The sequence below is a fragment of the Sciurus vulgaris genome, assembly GCF_902686455.1.
Source record: "Sciurus vulgaris genome assembly, chromosome: 18".
Taxonomy (NCBI): Eukaryota; Metazoa; Chordata; class Mammalia; order Rodentia; family Sciuridae; genus Sciurus; species Sciurus vulgaris.
The window spans coordinates 18,500,018-18,519,112 of record NC_136479.1 but is presented as its reverse complement, the minus strand read 5'-3'; the positions used below and the strand labels follow the sequence as shown (position 1 = coordinate 18,519,112).

At 47.8% G+C, this 19,095-nt stretch overlaps 1 protein-coding gene across 8 annotated transcripts in view; it reads left to right on the top strand.

Moving 5' to 3' along the window:
- ARHGAP17 (Rho GTPase activating protein 17) overlaps window positions 1-19,095 on the top strand; it is an 83,142-nt gene that overhangs the window by 33,198 nt on the left and 30,849 nt on the right. For 7 of the 8 annotated variants that reach the window (XR_013760720.1, XM_079121166.1, XM_079121170.1 and 4 more), the window contains exons 2-9: window positions 279-318; window positions 4,231-4,335; window positions 9,183-9,256; window positions 11,211-11,322; window positions 11,550-11,626; window positions 14,718-14,829; window positions 18,790-18,858; window positions 19,014-19,095. Coding sequence is in view for 6 of the 8 variants with exons in the window: in XM_079121166.1 (XP_078977292.1) it covers window positions 279-318; window positions 4,231-4,335; window positions 9,183-9,256; window positions 11,211-11,322; window positions 11,550-11,626; window positions 14,718-14,829; window positions 18,790-18,858; window positions 19,014-19,095 (671 nt within the window). In the remaining 2 variants the exon portion in view is untranslated. Of the gene's footprint in view, window positions 1-278; window positions 319-4,230; window positions 4,336-9,182; window positions 9,257-11,210; window positions 11,323-11,549; window positions 11,627-14,717; window positions 14,830-18,789; window positions 18,859-19,013 lie in introns of those variants that run through there. The other variant, XM_079121172.1, reaches the window with a different exon arrangement.

Below are 19,095 nucleotides of genomic sequence, written 5' to 3'. Positions count from 1 at the left end.
GACATGCTGGCTCAGGAGCCAGTCCCACCCACGGGACTCTGCGAATGCCTGGGTTGAGAACCATTGGTCTCCTCTGTGGATGTTTGTTTGTTTTCTTTGGTTTTGCTAAAGTCTCCCTCTGATGTCAACACCAGTGGAACCGCCCTCCCCTCCCCCCATCCCCCCAGCATTCATTTCTGCCTCTTTCATTTTAAACTGGAGGCTAATGATTTTTAAGTTTCATGAGTCACTTTTCTTCCCTGGGTTTCTAATTCTGGATTTTTAATTTTTTCCCACAGAGCCGAGAAAACAGAAGTCCTCAGTGAAGATCTGTTACAGGTAACAAAGTAAAGTTTTCTTAAAATAACCTGTTTAAAGTCACCGTAAAAAAAGTCAGTGGTGGAGAGCACGAGGCCGTGGGTTTGGTCCTCAGCACAGCCGAAGACAAACAAGCAAACCAAAACTATCAGTGAGAATTGAAGCTTCTTTCCAAAGTGGAATAGAGTAAGTGAATTGGCATGTCTCTGAGCAGGAAAGCAGCGGTGGAGTGGCGCGGAGTGCAAAGGGGATCTGAAACCCGTGTCAGGTCGTGAAGTTCAGTGGGCTCGCCCTGCGCTCAGGTGCCAGGCGCTGGTGGGCTGAGGCTCCGATCTGCTGCTGTCTGAGGCCTTGGTGGGACAGGCCCTGCCAGCTGAGGCCCGGGCCCCACAGGCTCTGGCTGGAGCTTTCTGTTCTCCCCTCCTCTCTCACTGTTGCTCCCCAGCTCCGGGCTGGCCGGTTCCTCAGGAGCTTATGCTTTCAGTGACAGTCCCGGATCTACCCAGGAGCCCGAGACCTCAGCTCGCGGCCCAGACCCTCTTCCCTCCTTTCCTGCCAGGGGACTCTGGCCAGGGCCACCCCACCCCACCTGTCAAGGTTCCTTGATGCTGGGGCGGGAGCGTCTCCTGGCAGACCCTGGGCCTCCTTCGTCCACTCCTCTGCCACTCACGCCACCGCAGAGCAGCCGGGAGGGCAGGTCATCCAGCCTCCCCCGCACCCTGGAGCAGGCCCACTCGGGAGGGTTCCTGAAGGCCCAAGTCTGCTCCCCTGCCTCTGTCCCTTCCTGTGTAGAGGCGGAGCTGGCACAGCTGCCACCACTCGGGCCAGAACCTTCTGAATGATGACAACCATCTTCAGGTCGAACACCGTTGTTCCTCGGCGTCCACAGGCAGATTGTTTCTGGGATCCCCAGTGCGTTCAAAATTTGCACTTACCTGTACATAAATGTCCTAGTTTTTACACACATCCCTGTATACGTGAAGTCATCTCAGGATTTCATGTGATACCTCGTAAGCGTGAGTCCTGTGTGAATAGTTGCATTGTTTAGGGAATATGGACAGGAAAATGAAGTGCGGATGTTGTGTATAGATGCAATTTCTCTTTCTCTCTCCCCCTTTTTTTTTGGTACTGGGGATTGAACCCCGGGACACTTGACCACTGAGCCACATCCCTAGCCCTGTTTTGTATTTTATTTGGAATCAGGGTCTCACCAAGTTGTGTAGGGCCTCACTAGGGTGCTGAGGCTGGCTTTGAACTCACGATCCTCCGACCTCAACTTCCCAGCTGCCGGGATTACAGGCATGTGCCACCCCACCTGGCTCTCAAACGTTTTTGATGCGTGGTTGGTTAAATCAGTGGATGCAGAACCCTTGAAACAGAGGGCCATTTGATTTTTTGTTTGTTTTTTGGTGCTGAGTATTGGACCCAGGGCCTTGCACATGCTAACCCTGTGCCCTGCCCCTGAACTGCGTCCCCAGCCCTTTTTGTTTGAAGACAAGGTCTTGCTAAGTTACCCAGGCCGGCCTGGAACTTGTGATCCTCTTTGCCTCAGTCTCCTGAGCTGTTGGGGTGCAGGCGTGCATCACTGCACCCAGCTTAGCCCAGTTCCATTTTTTTTTTTTTTAATTAGAGGATAGAATTTTGTAAAGACTTACTAAAGAATCATATTATTTCTTTGTTGATTTTTTTTTTCATGTTTTGAGTTAATTTTCAGACTTTCAGAAATACCATTTGGGCTATTTAAGTGTTATCCAGAGTAGGTTTTCACGTTTATATTTTCTCTTCACATCCCACGTCGGTAATATACATCAACTCACTTAGCCCTGGGGTCCTGAGATGAGGCAGAGGACCTTGCATGTTGGCACAGTCCTCATCCTTGTCCCTTTGTGCAGACTCCCCTGGAGTCTGAAAGGATTGCTGGTCTCTAGAAACTCCTGAGCTTATTGCACAAGTTCTGAGTCCACCTTTGCCACCATTGCCACCGAGGTCTCCCTGCCCCAGTTTCTGCTGCTTTCAACGGTGGAGAATAGAGTAGGAAGTGCCAGCAGGCGTGAGCTCTGAGCTTGGCTCCCAGGTCTGCTTCTGACTGGCATTGTGCCCTCAGGGCTTACTGAACTTCCCGTGCCTCAGTTTCCTCGCCCCTACAACTAGGGTCTTGGCCCGGTTGTTAGAAAGGGTCAGAGTGTTCAGCGTGGAAAGTGCTGACGGTGGACCCTGCAGTGTGACTTCTTTTTCTTGCCACCACACCAGGCCGCAGAGATGGGTGTTGCTGCCTTGCGTCTGCGGCCAGACACCGCTCTATCTGTCCTTTGCCTTTCTACTTCTTTCTTAGATCTCTGTTAGAATCATTCAGACTTTCTTTTTTTTTTTCCCTTTGTTTTGTTTTGGGGATTGAACCCAGGAATCCTCTACCGCTGAGCTACATGCCAGATCGCAGCCCTTTTAAATCTAATTTGGTGACTGGGTCTCACTAAGTTACCCAGGCCGGCCATGAATCTGCAGTCCTGGCTCAGCCTCCGCAGTAGCTGGGATGACAGGCGTGGTTAAGGGCTGCCTTTTGCTTTGTGTGTGTGAAGTCGCCCCAGGAGCCTGGGAGTCCCTGGCGGGAGACACCAGAACTACTTACTCTTCTAATACCTGGCGCAGGGACTCAGCGGGTGTGCCTCCTGTCTGTCCATGAATGCTGAGCGAATGCCTCTGATCCCGTGACAGACAGCGCACAGGCTCTTGCTGGTGGGTCAGTGAACAAAGCAGGCGGGGCTCCTGTCTTTGCGGAGTTTGCATTCTAGAGGAAATTGAAATCAAAATTAAATTAGGGATAGTCATTGTGAGATTTGGGTCTTAGTGATTGGGGCTTGGATCTGAAGAAAAGCTGCTGGTGTCTTGGGGACCTTTGAGAAAGAGGCATAAAATATCTCATGGGGTGAGATGTTGTGGGGGAGTCAAGATGTATTCTGCTTTGAATTTGCTGGTTTTTCTTTAAAATAGAAAGCATCCCCAAGGGCCCGTGCTCCTTGATGAGTCATTGGAGCGCACATTTCTGGCATTCCTTCCTGTCAGAAGCAGCTCTCTTGCCATAAACAGCCATCTCCGAGCAGTAGTATTTTGGGAAGCTTCTCAATGTGTGGGCCCCCAAGCCACTGTTTCTTATTGCTGGCCATCTCTTCTGCTTTAGAGATTTATTTAAAAAACAAAACAAAACAGGGGGTGGGGAGATAGCTCAGTTGGTAGAGTGCTTGCCTTGCGTGCCCAAGGCCCTGGGTTCAATACCCAGCACCCGCTCTCCCTCAAAAAAAATAGACCCCACCTCAAACCCAATGAGAAATAATTTTCCGAGCATTGAGCATGAGTTTAAATGATGGAACGTTGATTTTGGTTTTTCAGTCTGATGTCCTGCATGTGGAAGGCTCCATTGCCATGTGCTGGAGAGAGCTTCTGGTTGTCCCTGTGACAGCTCTTCCCACTTGGCCATCAGTCTGGGCCTGGACTGGTCATTTGCTATTCTGCTTGGTTGCATTTAGGGCTTTGCTGGTGCATAGAGGGTGAACTGACAGCCACCACTTGTCCTGACAGTAAGGTTTAGTCGGGACTGTCCCCTTAACCTGCAGACAGAGGCCTTTGAAGCTTCAGCATAGGAAGGTCAGTGTTCTTGACAGGGTGGTCTCACTCCACAACGTCTGGAGTCACAACCGGTGTCCGATGGGCCGAGGCCAGTGTGCTGCTAACGCACAGGGTGGCTCCCGCCAACCCATAGTTACCCAGCCCAAAACGCCAACAGTGAGTTCCGGCGGGATGAGTGGGAGCCGTTCCTACTAGACCCAAGAGCTGGGAGATCAGCCGCAGAGGCTTTTCCTGCCTGCCAGCAGACAGCACACAGGGAGGAGAGGATCTGCTCTCGGACCCTGCAAACTCTCTCTGTTTCTGCCCTGTCAGATCGAGCGGCGCCTGGACATGGTGCGGTCCACGTGCCACCATTCCCACAAGCGGCTCATGGCGTGCTTCCAGGGCCAGCATGGCACCGATGCTGAGAGAAGACACGTGAGTATCAGACGTGACCCACAGACACCCTTCTTGTCTTTCTGGGGCTTGTCACCTCCTGAACTGGCTGGTTTTTCCAAGCAGCATCGGCAGGGTGGCTTTGAATTGATGCCTTCTGTCACCCTTTATGCTGTGATACTCCCTGACCCCAGTATTGTTTCTTGCTTAGGACGTCACCAGGCCAAGTGCCCAGCTCCCCCTGAATCTCCTGCAAGTGCCTTTAAGGACTTGAACCATTTGCCATCAGTAAGAGAATGGACAGTCATGTAGTTGGGAATCATTTGATGGCAAAAATCTGAAGGTGTTCTTCAATTGACTTAGAAAGGTAGTCATTATTGACCTGCTAGCAGAGAAGTCCAGGGACTGGGATGGGCTTGAGGCAGGGCTTGCCTTGCATTTCAGTGATTCAACCAAAACCTCAGCCTCGCCGCTTCTCCCGGGCTTCTTCACGTCTGTTTTATGCCAAGACACGCACCCTTGTGATTGCGCATTGGCACCAGCAGCCTCCTGTGCGCGTGCAGCCGCAGAGAGAAGCTCTTCCAGTGGTTCTCTTGGTGGCATAAGAAATCATCTTTTCCCACGCCATTGCCAAATGGAGGTTCCTTGCCACTTCCCTACTCTATCAAGCCACAAGCCCTAGTTACCATAGGCATGTCAACCAGCTGGCAAGGCAGGTCGACTGACGCTGGTCGGGCCCAGCCCTGGAGTCTGGGCTGTGTCTACCTCCAGCTCACTGGCTTTCCTGAGGCTGAGAAAATCCCTAAGGAGAATCAGGTGCTGTCCTAGAGAGGAAGGGGTTCCCTGGGAGAGCCGTCCTGTGTCCACTGACACGTGCACGTGTTCCGAGCTTTCAGGTCCCTGGGGCCACCTGTAGACCCAGCAGCATGTGTTCACCTAGCAACTCTGTCTCTGTGAGCAGGCTCCTGGCTGACGAGCATGCACCGTCCTTAGGTGCTGTGTCACATTCAAGTGACAGTTCATACTGGGAAGCTGGGATGCGCCATGTTTTGTTTGTCACCAGATTTCTCAGAAGGAAGAAGTGGTATGCAGCTACCTGCACCTGTCTTTTGTATTTCCTATAGATATTTGTAGGCACCTTGACCCCATCCACAACGGTTAGGACTGTGCAGTGTGTCTGTCAAGAGTGGATGTGTGCACCTCCCTACAGCCAGGAATGCTTGCTGCCCTGAGCCAGACCCGATGCACCCTCTGCCTGCCACTGCTCGTTCTCCTGCCTCAGCAGCTGCGGTTCACAGTGGTCTTCTCGGGTTCTGTGCTTCTCCACGCTCTTCAAGTCACATCCTCTGAGCCACCCCTGTTCTTGTGGGTTCTAAGTGGTGTGTTTACTGTTGTAAACCATTTTCAAACAGGCAAGAGAGTTCCAACCCTAGGATCTATCAGCACATACAACCAGTTCTTTGTCCTGAGTTGAGGCCCTGGAGCTCTGTCTATACTGTCATGTAAGCAGGGAACTGGGGCGAGCCTATGTCCCCTTTACGCGATCCTCCACCCTCCATTGCTGCCTGGTTCACAAGCCCTGTGATCTCCCTGGGAACCCCTTTCAGATTCCTCACCTCCGCCCCACGGCCCCTGCCTTAATTCAAGACCCAGGGACCTCTACCTGGGCTGTTGCAGTCACCTCTGAGCCTCGTTTCCTGCCTTACTGTCCTTCCTTTCCAGTCTGTCAGCTGTCTCTGATTGCAGAGTCAGTTGTCTGGTATACGAATCAAACCTGTCATTCTCCTGCCTAAAAGCAAATTTTAGCTTGTTGGCTTTTCCAGGGACCAGAATTTCAGCCCTGGGTATATTTGGAAATGTGTAGAGTCATTGTGCCTTCCCTAGGGACTGGGGAACGCTGCTGGCATTTGTTTGTTTTTTTTTTTTTTTTTTTTTGGTACTAGGGACGGAACTCAGGGACTTGTGCTTGTGAGGCAAGCACTCTACCAGCTGAGCTACCTCCCCAGCCCCGCTGCTGGCATTTGGAGGCTGGGAATCCAGATGCTAAATGTCCTCCGGTGCCTGGTGAAGTGTTTCCTGGTGGGCAGTGCTCCTCGGTGCTTGGTTCCTGTCATGTGGGACGCATCCCAGCTCTGCAGCACATCTTAGGCCTTTGTAATGGGATCCTGTTTTGCCTCATCAGCTTCTTTGTCCCACTTCCTCTCACGCCCACTGTAGTTCACTGTAGTCCCCAAAGGTGTCACCGTCCGTCACAGTCTATGTTCTGTTGTTCCTGTTGTCTGCTTGAGTTGCTGCCCAGCCGTCACATACATTCATTAAAAACACACCTACCACGTATGAGTTCTAGAGAGAGGAGTGGCATGTAAGTGTTCATGGCCTGGTGGGGGAGACACGTGCAAGCGGGTAATTCTGAAGCAATGAGTTAAATAAGATATGCACAGGGTGTTGTGGGGGGCCAAGAATGGGCCCAGAGGGGGAGGGGCAGCCCAGCAGGCTTCCTGCAGGAGGTGCTGCCCGAGTGTGAGGGGATTACTGGTGGTGATGGCATCTTCCAGAAGCAGGACAAGGTGCCTGGCCCTCATCTCTGAAACCTAATGTGTTAGCGTTCCATTTTTCAACCTGAAACCACAGTGACAAAGTCAGGGCTCGGAGAGGAGGGAGGATGCGTCACCATGACAACGGTGGGAGAGGATGATGACCACAGAGGTCACACTACAAGGAAGTCATGCCATCTCTAGAAAACTGGGAGGGTCTCCCAGAAGCTCCTGTGTATGCGAAGAGGTCAGAATGGAGGGAAGAGAGACGGAGCTGGCGGCCCTCAGCCCCAGCCTCCATCGACACGTCCAGCTTATGTTGTGGGTCATAGGAGACCTAGAATCAACTTCCTTCCTGCCTGCCTTCCTTTTCCCTCCCTTCCCTCCCCTCCCCTCCCCTCCCCTTTTGTTCTTTTTGGGTATACATGACAGTGGAGTGTATTTTGACATATTATACGTACATGGTGTATGACTTATTCTAATTAGGATCTTGTTCTTGTGGCATGATGTGGAGTGTTCATACATGAATGTAGGAAAGTTATGTCCAATTGATTCCACTATCTTTCCTACTCCTACCCCACTTTCCCTTAGAATCCTTTCTGTTCTGTGTAGTTTTCATACATTTTAGGAATTGAGACTTAACAGCTTTTAAATTCTTCCCTGGCGATGGCCGTTCACCCCCAGGAAGGCTGCAGCCTTGTGTGGAGTTGAGTGTTGGTAGACACACCTTTCCTAATGAGCACAGTGTCCGGCAGAGTCTCCTCACTTACCTACACCAGGAAGCAGGATTGTGGTTTGGGGCCAGGGCATGGAAGCACAAGGCTGTGCCCAGACTGGCATCTTGAACGATGAAAGACTCCTGCAGAATTGGAGTTCCAGAGTGGAAAAAGTGTATTTCTTTTGATTGTTGCATTTATCTTACAGTTGACCTCCTTCTGAAAAACAGCATAACCAGAACGTAGGAATTGTCCTCCATCATTCTCATTTCTTTCCAGTCCAAGACTGGGGAGCCAAGAGTCTCCTCATGGGGCAGAAGGAGCCCATTGTTTATTTTTCAGAAAAGCTTGGAGGGCGGGGAGATGGGTAGATACGTTTACTCTTAAATTTCAATATATAGCTTCAAACAGGTTGTGCAGTTGCATAATAGATTGCAGCATATACAAAAGAACATAAGACAAAGTGTCTGCCACCCTGTCCCCAGGCACCCTGTGCTCCCCTCCAGAGCCACCAGCATAGCAGTTCCTTGGCTAGACTTCCAGGGGTACCCTCTGTGGCACCAGCTGGTGTGTGTACAGGTGTATTAGAGGGCGTCCTTCCCAGGCAGAGAAGCCAGGTGACTTGCCAGTGGACCCTGTGTCTTCGGCACGAGTGCCCTTTCTGCTGGGAAGGCAAAGTGACCGAGGGGCTGCGCATCTTCTGTTAGCAGGCTGTGGTGTGGCAGCATGACCACCCACTGCTTTCTAGGCCCCTCCTGCCGTGTTCTGAGCTAAGCCACCAGCAGCGGTGAAGACACAGAACTGAGCTCAGGCCATGGGCATGGAGGTCCTGGCCTGGCTGCTTGACCCCTCCAGGTGTTTGAGTTCTTTCATTAAAGAGGTCAGGTGTTCTTGTGGTCACTGTTTGGCTAAGAAGACAAACCCCTATAGGAAACTGATTGGCTTTGTGCTTAAAAACGTTTCCAAAACTTTGTTTTGAATATTTAGCTGAATTACTTTTAGATATTTAACTATCACAAAATTTTAGGATTATAGCCAAATTAAGACCCAGTTTAAGATGTTTTAGCACAAATTTTTGAAATTGAGCACCTTATTCCTTTACTAGTGATGAGCATTTGGAGTAAGGCCAGGTGTGGAGCATAGTACAGACTGAACATCCCCAGTACAAACCTGAAATTCAAATGCTCTGAATTGAAATCTGAAGTTGCAGATTTTGGAGCATTTTAGATGTTGGATTTTTGGATCAGGGATGTTCAACCAGTCTACATGAGTATTCCGGAACCTGAGTGAATTTTCTTCCCAGGCATTTCAGATGAGAGCTGCTCACCTACATGCCCTTGGTTAACTGTGATGGTAAGGGAACCGCAGGGAGGGAGAGCAGCTCATGTTCCATGTTCACAGGTGCTCCCGATGTGCCTGGTTCTTGATGTGGAGTATCTGCTTTGGTTGACAGATGGCCCCTAACCTAACATAGAGATGACAAGATACAACTAAGGTCTCTGAGGCCAGAGCCGGAGCCCGCTGCCTCTTACTCGTGCAGCGTGCCTGGAGGGAGAGAGCAGTGGACGGTGACTGAAGCAGATCATTAAGTGGGGCCATCAAATAATAATGAGAATACATGCTGTTTTCTTTCTTCCAGAAAAAACTCCCTCTGACAGCTCTTGCTCAGAACATGCAAGAAGCATCTGCTCAGCTGGAAGACTCTCTCCTGGGGTAAGAGTCGGCTGCTTCAGAGACCAGGGGCCTTTGGGTTGGGGAGGAGCATGGGCTGGTGGTGTGCAGGCACCACCTGTGGCCCAGAGGGGCCGTGAGCAGGATGGTGCGGCTCGACCGTCCGTCAGGAGAAGGCTTCCGCCCTGCAGGAGGAGGTGGGTCTGAGCCGCCAGGCTGCCGGAGAATCTTCCTAGGCATCAGGCTGGAGTGGTGGAGCCACTAGCAAAAGTAGCTGATCAAGGGCTGAGGATGTGCTCAGCGGTGGAGCGCCTGCCCAGCAGGAGTGAGGCCCTGGGTTCCGCAGCACTGCAAAAAAAAAAAAAAAAAAAAAGTAACTGATGAGAGGTCAGCATTTATCCCCCAGACTCGGCATGAGGAACTGGTGTCGGCGTTGACTCTGCCCAGTCCCTTTCAGTGCTGGAGAGTTGCTCCTTTAAGGGCGGTCACCGCTGTCAGTGGTGGTGGTTTTAGCTTAAAATTTTATGCCTGGCTTATCTTCTTTTTTTTTTTTTTTTCAAAATACTTTTTTATTTTTAACAGACACATAATTATGCCTATTTATGGGGTACAGTGTGGCATTTCAGTACATGTACAATGTGTAATGATCGTATCTGTCACCTCAGACATGTGTCATTTCTTTGTTTGGGGAACATTTCAACCCTCTCTACTAGCTCTTGTGAAATGTGCCGTTGATTGTTGTCACCACAGCTGTGCACTGAGCCCGCGGACACGGGAGTCATCCTCCCTGTCCAGCGGCTCTCCTGAGCCTGGCAGCCCCCCTCCGTCTCTGCTCCCTCAGGTGACAGTTGGCATGTGCTATTTAAACACAGGTCGACAGGAGTGCTGGTTGCGCAGCTCTGCTGGAGCAGGGCCTGCTCCCCGCTGGGCTCAGGCCTTGGCTTTCTAGACACCACCTTGCTGCTTCTGCTGCCCTGCGCCCTCTCTTATCCCTCTGCACGTTCACAGCTGAGAGCACCGGCCCTGAGAGGGTGGTAGTGCCCCCCCGTCCTCACCCCTGCTCCTCGGGCCTGAACGTGTCTCCGTGTCTGTGCTCCCTTGCCCTTGGCCACTGTCCTCACCCCTGCTCCTTGGGCCTGAACGTGTCTCCGTTTTCGTGCTCCCTTGCCCTTGGCCACTGTCCTTGCACCAGAGTGCCAGCCCTGTGCTGAGTGTTCCCAAGTAATAGCTCCTTTAATCCCCAAAATGACCTGGGAGGTGAGTGACATTAATACTCCCATTTTACAGATGTGAACATTGGCCAACAAAGAGGGTAAGAAAATGGACTGAGGCCACACAGCGAAATAGCAAAGCCTATATTTAAATATGACACCACGGCCACCTTGCACCATGCTGCACACTTTCTGGTGCCAAAAGAACCCACAGGAAGCTGGAGGGGCAGGGCAAATGCCAAAGGAGAGAAGGGAACAGCAACTGTGGAGTTGCATCATTTGCATGTACACTTGGTGTGACACCAGCCATGCGTTCACAGAACAGAGTAAATGTGAGGTTCGTGACAGGCCCTTCTGCACTGACCAGCCTCTTCATCTCACCCAGGAGAACCAGCCTGTGCATTAATTCTGGAGGAAACAGCCGAGGCTATGCTCACAGCAGGCAGAAAGCAGTGTGTAATGCCCTTTATGTCTGCTTTACAAGATTTCCAGCATGTCTTGAGAACACTTGATTTCCATCTTACGTGAGGACTTAGTTCTTGAGTTGTGATCTCACCATTCACACATCCTCAGTCCCTAGTACAGGGTCCACACCCAAGATAATCACCTTCATTTTAAAGCACAAATCTGTGGACGCACGTTTTAGGAATGTATGATATTTTAAAGGCTCTCAGGCAGCTCTCTGCTCTGACCCCATCACATGGTGAGCAGAGCAGTGGCCACGTGACAACCCTGAATCTGGTTTAACTAGTGCTGGCTTCTTGTTGGCTGTCTTGTCTCTAAAGGAAGATGCTGGAGACATGCGGAGATGCTGAGAATCAGCTGGCTCTGGAGCTCTCTCAGCACGAAGTCTTTGTTGAGAAAGAGATTGTGGATCCTCTCTATGCCATAGCAGAGGTGGGTGCTGGCACTGTGGACACAGAACAACGACTGGTGTGGGCCTGGGGGGGCGGGTGAGCGCCTCCCTGTCCCTGCAGTGTTAACAGTGATCAGCGCTTTAACATTCGCCTCTTTTTGGAAATAAGGGAGTAAACTGAGATTGCAAAACCTTTTACCTAGGAGGAAAACATCTGTAAATAAACTAAAACCCCAAAGTGCATCCATTTGATGTGTTCTTCCTCTAGGTGGAGATTCCCAACATCCAGAAACAGAGAAAACAGCTGGCTAAATTGGTGTTGGACTGGGACTCGGTCAGAGCCAGGTAAGGTAAAGTTGTCAAGGTAGCCACTGATGCACCTCCCCAGAACCCCAGTCCACCATGGGCGGGAGTAAGGATACTGATAAGACAAGGTGGATTTGTCACAAGTTCACAACCAGATCTGCAGCCCTGGTCACAGCCTGCCCATCCCTCCTTCAGGTCTTATTCTCCCAAGTCTGGCATGGGGTGTCGTTAGAGCATCCTGTCCTGGTGAGCCAGCAGTGAGAGGAAACAGAAAAACTGAGCAAAGCTGAGTAAATGTGTTTAGCAGGAGGGAGGTGCCGCTGTTCTAAGAGCATAGCTCTTGGAATTGTGGAGTGTACAAAACAGCTCCCGGGGTCCCGCCAAATCACAAACCCCATGTACCTAGAATTACCCTTCACGATCATGCTGCCCTCAGGAGAGAGGGACTCCTATAACCCCAAGTAACCAAGTCCACAGGGCTGTGACCTGTGGGTTGACGTCTGTGATGGAGCCTGAGTGTCCTTGGCAGGACTGCCCCTGTGTCTGTGCATGATGGAGTTTGTGGCAGTGATTGACATGCATTCTTCTTGGGCATATGAGAACTGCAGTAGGGAAACAACCACCAACAGACGAGGCCTTTCTCAAACTTCATCACACTGGTTGACAAACGTCTTCTGTATAGGGGCAGGCAGTAAACGTTCTTTGTGCAACCCAGAGGTCCTTGTTGTAACCCTGTACCTGCTGTTGTAGCATAAAAGCAGCCATGGGCTGGGGTGGAGCTTAGTGTGGAGCACTTGCAGGAGGCCCTGGGTTCTGTCCCCAGCACTGCAAAAATAAATAAATAAAAAAATCAATCAATCAATCCCCAGCACTGCAAAAATAGATAAATTGATCGATCAATCAGCCGTCCAGCCAGCCAGCCGTGGACAGTGCATAAGTGAATGAGCATGTAACAGCAGGTGACTGTGCCGACCCCTGCTTTGTCAGGTCTTTCCGTCCTCCTTGCAGTTCTTTGAAGGAGACGTGGTCGTTTCTGCTGGGCAGGGACGTGGGGATCTGCTGCCATTGGAGCTCCTCTGAGACAGGCTTTGGCTGCAGAGCCGAGTGGCTCTGACAACTGCGCTCCTTTGTGTCTCAGAAGCCACTGAGCACTAGATGCATCGCTGGTTTAAAATCCACTGGTTTTCTTGGGAGAAAGCAGTCCTGGACCACTAAACGTACAAATCAGTTGTTCAGGTATGTTGTGGTTTAAGCATCACTGAAGTGACAGGAGGGCCGTGTGGGCATTCGTGTAGGATGGAAACGATCACAGTGCAGTTGTCAACCAAGAGCGTCACTTACGGGCACTCGCCACGTGCCAGGCTCCACGTGTTGGCCCGATGCTCCCGCCAGTCCTGTCACTTGCTCTTCTTCATTTTCAACAATGAGTTGTGCAGACCTTGTGCTGAACACTGAATGCAGAGGTCCCTCCCGCAAGCTGGGGAAGAAGCAGGGCTTGGGGCCAGTGTGACATCCCCTGCTTCTAAGAGGCCTGTTTTATAGACAAGGGAGGGACTTGCAAACTTCACTGTCTGACTTGCTTCATGCCTTAGAATAAATGGCAGAGTAGGATTTTGACAGCATGTCTGCTTGTCACGGGTATGTGTGTGATTAGAATTCTGTGTGACAGGACCACAGTGTGGTGCCTTTTGCTCAAGAGAAGGAAGAATGTTCTAGGGGTAATTAAATAAGGCATGATTAAACAATGCTCCCACACTGGGGTTGCTTGAGCGATATTATAGATGTTCTGTCTGCCGGGAATTATACATCTCAAGTATGTGTATCCCAGAGAGGATTTTAATATGGATTTTTTATAACTTTATTTTATTTATTTATTTATTTATTTTTTAATATGGTGCTGAGGATTGAACCCAGTCCCTCACATGCTAGACAAGTGCTCTGCCACTGAGCCACAACCCCAGCCCTCAACACTGATTCTTGATTTTGTGTTCATGGGGTCTTATTTGCTCTATTAACTAAAGTAGGTGTTGGAGAAATGGAAATAGTTGAATGTTTCTCCTTTACTCTTACTTACTTTTCCCTATAGGAGAATGATAAGACCTAATGGTGAGCAGGAACCCGTTGTGCACACACCTGTGTTTGATTCTCCTTTGCTCCTCACGACAATTCTACACGGCAGACAGTGTTCCTCATCTCATGAGGCGACCGAGGCAGAGAGAGGCTAGGTCACCAGGTCACAGGTTGTTCAGTTGGAGCCACTATTCAGACTTGGGCACAGCAGACTCTGAAGTCCATGTGCTCCTGAAACAGCATCACCACAGTGTCACAGTGTTGCCTTGGCTGACTCACTGAATCATTTTGCTATGTCACATTGGGACCGTGAAGTGGACAGAAGTTGTTCTGGGGGCAATGCAACAGTTTGGGAAGTTTAAGTAGTTGCTAATGTAGATTTTCATGCTGCATCTATATCACATCTGCGTTCAGATTTGCAGTGTTAGAACTTTACACAGCAACAACAACGTGACCTTCTGTATTCACAAACAGAAGATCAAAGCTCTTTGAAAACCGAAACCATGGTCTTTGATTATTCTCCTTCACCTCTCCTGCTGCTGTTAATGTACGTGTTTGTAATGCTTTTTTCATAACTGTATTATTGAAGTTCTGGCTTTTACCAGAACTAAAAATAATCCCTGGTCAAGATGGTAGGAGAATGCATTATAAACAGTCCTCAAGAATAGGATTTGGTTCCCAGGGGCACAGGGAACATTCCAGATCAAGGCAGGAGAGCAAGAGGTACTCTGTAGCAAGGATTCCACAGCTGGGCATTGCAGGAAAGGGGATCCACAGGTGGCTTTCCAGAACTGGGGTTTGTGAGAGCAGATGTGTCTGGTTATGCTCAAAGCAGATTACTACCCTAGCACTGGGGGAATCCTGGCAAGGGGGAAGCTAATGTCTATTTTTGCCTGCTTCTTTTCTTAGAGGATAAACTCAAGAGAAGCAGCTGTCCTGGGTACTGATTCCATCCCAGGTACAATCAGTTTTGGGGAAGGTTCTGTCTCCTTAGGGCCTGACTCCATAAGGTTGGTATGTATAACTAGTTCTCAGAGACTGGCTATCCTTTGTTTTGCAGGTGGAACCAAGCTCACAAATCTTCAGGAACTAACTTTCAGGGGCTTCCATCAAAAATAGATACCCTAAAGGAAGAAATGGATGAAGCTGGAAATAAAGTAGAACAGTGCAAGGTACAAGAATTCCCTGATGAATGTAATACATGTGTCAGTCTTTTGTTTTTTACAAATGATGAATAAAAGTCAAATATGGCAAATTATTTATTTAGCATTTTACATAACTCCTATCAGAATTCTCTGAATGATAATAAAAGCGGTTTTCTTATTTGTTTTCCAAGACTACACTACTTTTTAATCAAAATAAAACATTTAAAAGTCTTCAAGTGGGGTATTTTTAAAAACTTGACTAAGCTTATTTAAAATAATGCAGTTTTAAAAGAAAGAGAAAACCATTGCAAGACATTCTAGAAAGTTACAATAATTAAAACAGTACACAATAGGTATAAAAATATATCAGTAAAGGGGCTGGGGAGATAGCTCAGTTGGTGGAGTGCTTGCCTTGCAAGCACAAGACCCTGCATTTGATCTCCAGCATCTCCCCCAAAAAAATATATCAGTAAAATCACACAGGTCTTCTAGAACAGATGTTATAAGATATAGTCAAATGTAGTGGAGCATACTTGTAATCCCAGTGATGTAGAAAACTGAGGCAGGAGGATCTCAAGTTCAAGGCCAGCCTCAGCAACTAGAACCTGTTTCAAAATTAAAAAGGACTGGGGGTGTAGCTCAGTAGTAAAGCACTCCTGAATTCAATCTCAGTACCAAAAAAATACCAAAAAATATTTTAAATTTAAAAAACAAATTAAGTTCCCGATTAATTAGATGGTTAAGTGATCTCATTTTCTCTTCATCTATCAATGTAGATGAATGTTTATTCCAAATGCTATTCAAAATGATAAAAAACTGGTCTTTAGTGAATCTTAGGATCGATCGGCATAGACTTTTCCTGCTCTTATTCATCATTTTCAAAAAAATGGATAGAGTTAGGGCTGTTATATTTTAGTTTATTCAGGTCATGTACAATTCTCTCTTCAAGATAGTAAATTTTGCGGGTGTGAAGGTGCACGCCTGTAATCCCAGTGGCTAGGGAGGCTGAGACAGGAGAATGGCAAGTTCAAGGACAGCTCAGCCACTTAGGCCCTAAGCAATTTAGTGAGACTCTGTCTCAAAATAGAAAACAAAAAGGACTGGGGATGTAGCTCAGTGGTAAAGTGTCCCTGGGTTCAATCCCCAGTAGCAAAAAAGAAAAAAAAAAAAGGATAGTAAATCTTGATCCATTAACTTTGATAAGCTGTTTAAAATAATGTTTTGGGTAGAATTGAAAACTGATCTCTCAAATAAACACTTCTAATAAATTAGTGTCACAGTGGCTGTTGCTGTTCAAAAGAACACGCATCCACTCGCCTGGCCAGTGCCATTTCCCAGCACTTTTTCACACCTGGTCTAGCCTGCAGCCTGCCTATGGGATGCTTACTGCACACACATTTGGCTGGAGGTTTGAGGAGTCTGACAGGTGCATCATGGGCTATTTTTTTCCCCCCTCAACTTTGACAACATGACTTGTCAGTATTTCATATGGCAAAACTTACAAAAATATTTTTGTTTCCTTTTTTTTTTTTTTTTTTTTTTTGTGCTACCTTCTGTGCAATTTCCTTAGGTCTAGGTTCTCTTTCATTTATTCTCTCTTTAGCTATGTCTGATTTGCTTAATGTTAAGTATGAAATATTGTTTTAATCTTTTTCAAATCTTATTTTAATAGTTTATGTTAATTTCACTTTTCCATTTTCAAAGTTGTTCTTGAAAGTGGTGGGAGTTTGCTTCTGGTGGATTGCTTTCTCGTGTATTTTATATTGTGAGCTCATTTTAAGAGGGGCTTCATCTGTGGGACTCCTAGGGTTGAGAAGGAGTGTCCTAGAGTACTTATTACTTTTTTTTTTAAATTGAACCTAGGGGTGCTTCACCACTGAGCCCCATCCCCAGCCCTTTAATTTTTTTGAGACACGTTCTCACTAAGTTGCTTAGGGCCTTGCTAAGTTGCTGAAGCTGGCCTTAAACCCATATTCCTCTTGCCTCAGCCTCCCAAGTTGCTAGAATCATAGGCGTGCACTACTGAGCCCAGCTCAGATCTATTTTTTTTTTTTTTATGTTAACCATTCGCTCAGATCTATTTTTAATCCAACTTTTTTTTTTTTTTTGTGGGGGGGTACTGGGGATCGAACCCAGGGCCTCGTGCTTGCAAGGCAAACACTCTACCAACTGAGCTATCTCCCCAGCCCTTTCATCAAAGTTTTTCAGTTTGGAATTTCCTGGGCCATAAATACAGTAAACTCAAACTTTAAGTCCTCATAAAAGCAGGTATGTTTTTTAAATTTCATGGACTTTGTTTTTCTTTCCTAGATTCAGAGCCCAATGCAAAACACTTAACACTTCCCTAAGACTTCCATGTGCGGATGAGTAATTTGTTTTGACCTCCCTTCTGTGGAGGGTGGTTCTTCAGGAACCTTATCTTTGTGTGATGTGTCTGCACTGCTTCCTTGCCTCACCATGCCTCAGTCCTCATTGTTGCTGACCCCATGTGACAGCCAGGTTCACACACCTTGGCCACCTTGGTGGCACAGATCCACCCAGATCATTTCCAGCTTCCATTCAAGCTGAGCATTCTTTTTGTTTCTTCTTTTTTTTTCCCCCCTTCCTTCTGTCTCTTTTTTGTGGGGGAAGGGATTATGCAGTGGGCTCAGAAAATGTACTTGCTTGCTTTTCCTTCTAAAAGGATGTTACGTTCAACTGGCATTTCCAGGTTTATCATAAATGAAGGGGTCTTCACATTAATTTGTGCACCTTGATTTAAAAAATAGAAGGTAGTACATTTTTAAAAATTTAGAATGAGCATGTTATATATATATATTTTTCCTAAGTATGTTTTTGTAGAATTCCTATACATATGTTCATATGCACATGTAAGATTAGAAATGTATATCCAATTGCATAATCTGTCACTTTTTAATAAATTTCATTTTTACATAATTCATTTACATTAGTTCAATTACTGAAAAGTATAAAGTAGCATACAGTGAGGAGTGAAGTCTTTCTTCCACCTTTCTCCTCCATCTAACAGAAAATTGCTCTTTCTAATATTTTGTTTTTTATTCCAGGTTTTGTTGTTGTTGTTGTTGTTGTTCAATACTGGGGATTAACTTCCCATCTTATGAATTCTGGGCAAGTGCTGTACCACTGAGCTACATCTCTAGACTTTTTTTTTTATTGGTACTGGAAATTGAACTCAGGGGCACTGGACCATCAAGCCACATCCACAGCCCTGTCTTGTTTATTTAGACACAGGGTCTCATTGAATTGCTGAGACTGGCTTTGAACTCGTGATCTTCCTGCCTCAGCCTCCTGAACCGCTGGGATTACAGGCATGTGCCACCACGCCTGGCCATCCCTAGACTTATTTTATTTTGAGACAGTGTCTTACTAAGTTGCTCAGGCTGCCTCAAACTTTCTCCTCCTGCTCCAGCCTTCCAAATAGCTGGAATTACTGGATCACACCACTGTGCCTGACCTTCCAGACGTATCTGCATATGGCAATAAAGATATACTTCTTCTCCCCTTTTTTGGGGTTGGGGGGCAATACTGGGAATTAGCCCAGGGGCACTTAACCAGTCCCTTTTATGTTTTATTTTGAGACTGGGTCTCGATAAGTTGCTTAAGGCCTCACTTAGTTGCTGAGGCTGGCCCTGAACTTGTGATCCTCCTGCCTCAGCCTCCCAAATTGCTAGGAGAAAGGTGTGCACCACAGCACCAGACTTTCTCCTCCTTTTCCCTGGATGGTACTGTGCCCTGAGCAGTGCTCTGTGCTTTTGCTCCTTTATAGCCTGGAGCTCTCTGGACCACAGTCCATTCCCGTCTTCTTGTCCCCCCAACCCTGTGTGAGCTTGTACACTTAAGTCAGTTGACAGACATCAGCCTGTGCCTCTCTTCATTACCTTTTGGTCTAAGACTCACAAAGACTCTCCTCAGATCCCATTTTCTTTCACTTCTTTTCAATGACAGATCTTCTCTTCTCTCACCCAGGATCAACTTGCAGCAGACATGTACAACTTCATGGCCAAAGAGGGGGAGTTTGGCAAATTCTTTGTTACGGTAAGCACCTCCTGCTGACCAAGTATCCACATGTTGTAAAAATTGAATCATCTTAGCTTTTTTGCAAAAGAGTTTGTGTTTTGTTTGCTCAGCCATTGTGTGTGTCCATCCAACGCTAACATTACTTTTGTTTTTGAATGTGGGTCTGTTCTCAGTTATTAGAAGCCCAAGCAGATTACCATAGAAAAGCATTAGCAGTCTTAGAAAAGGCCCTTCCCGAAATGCGAGCCCATCAAG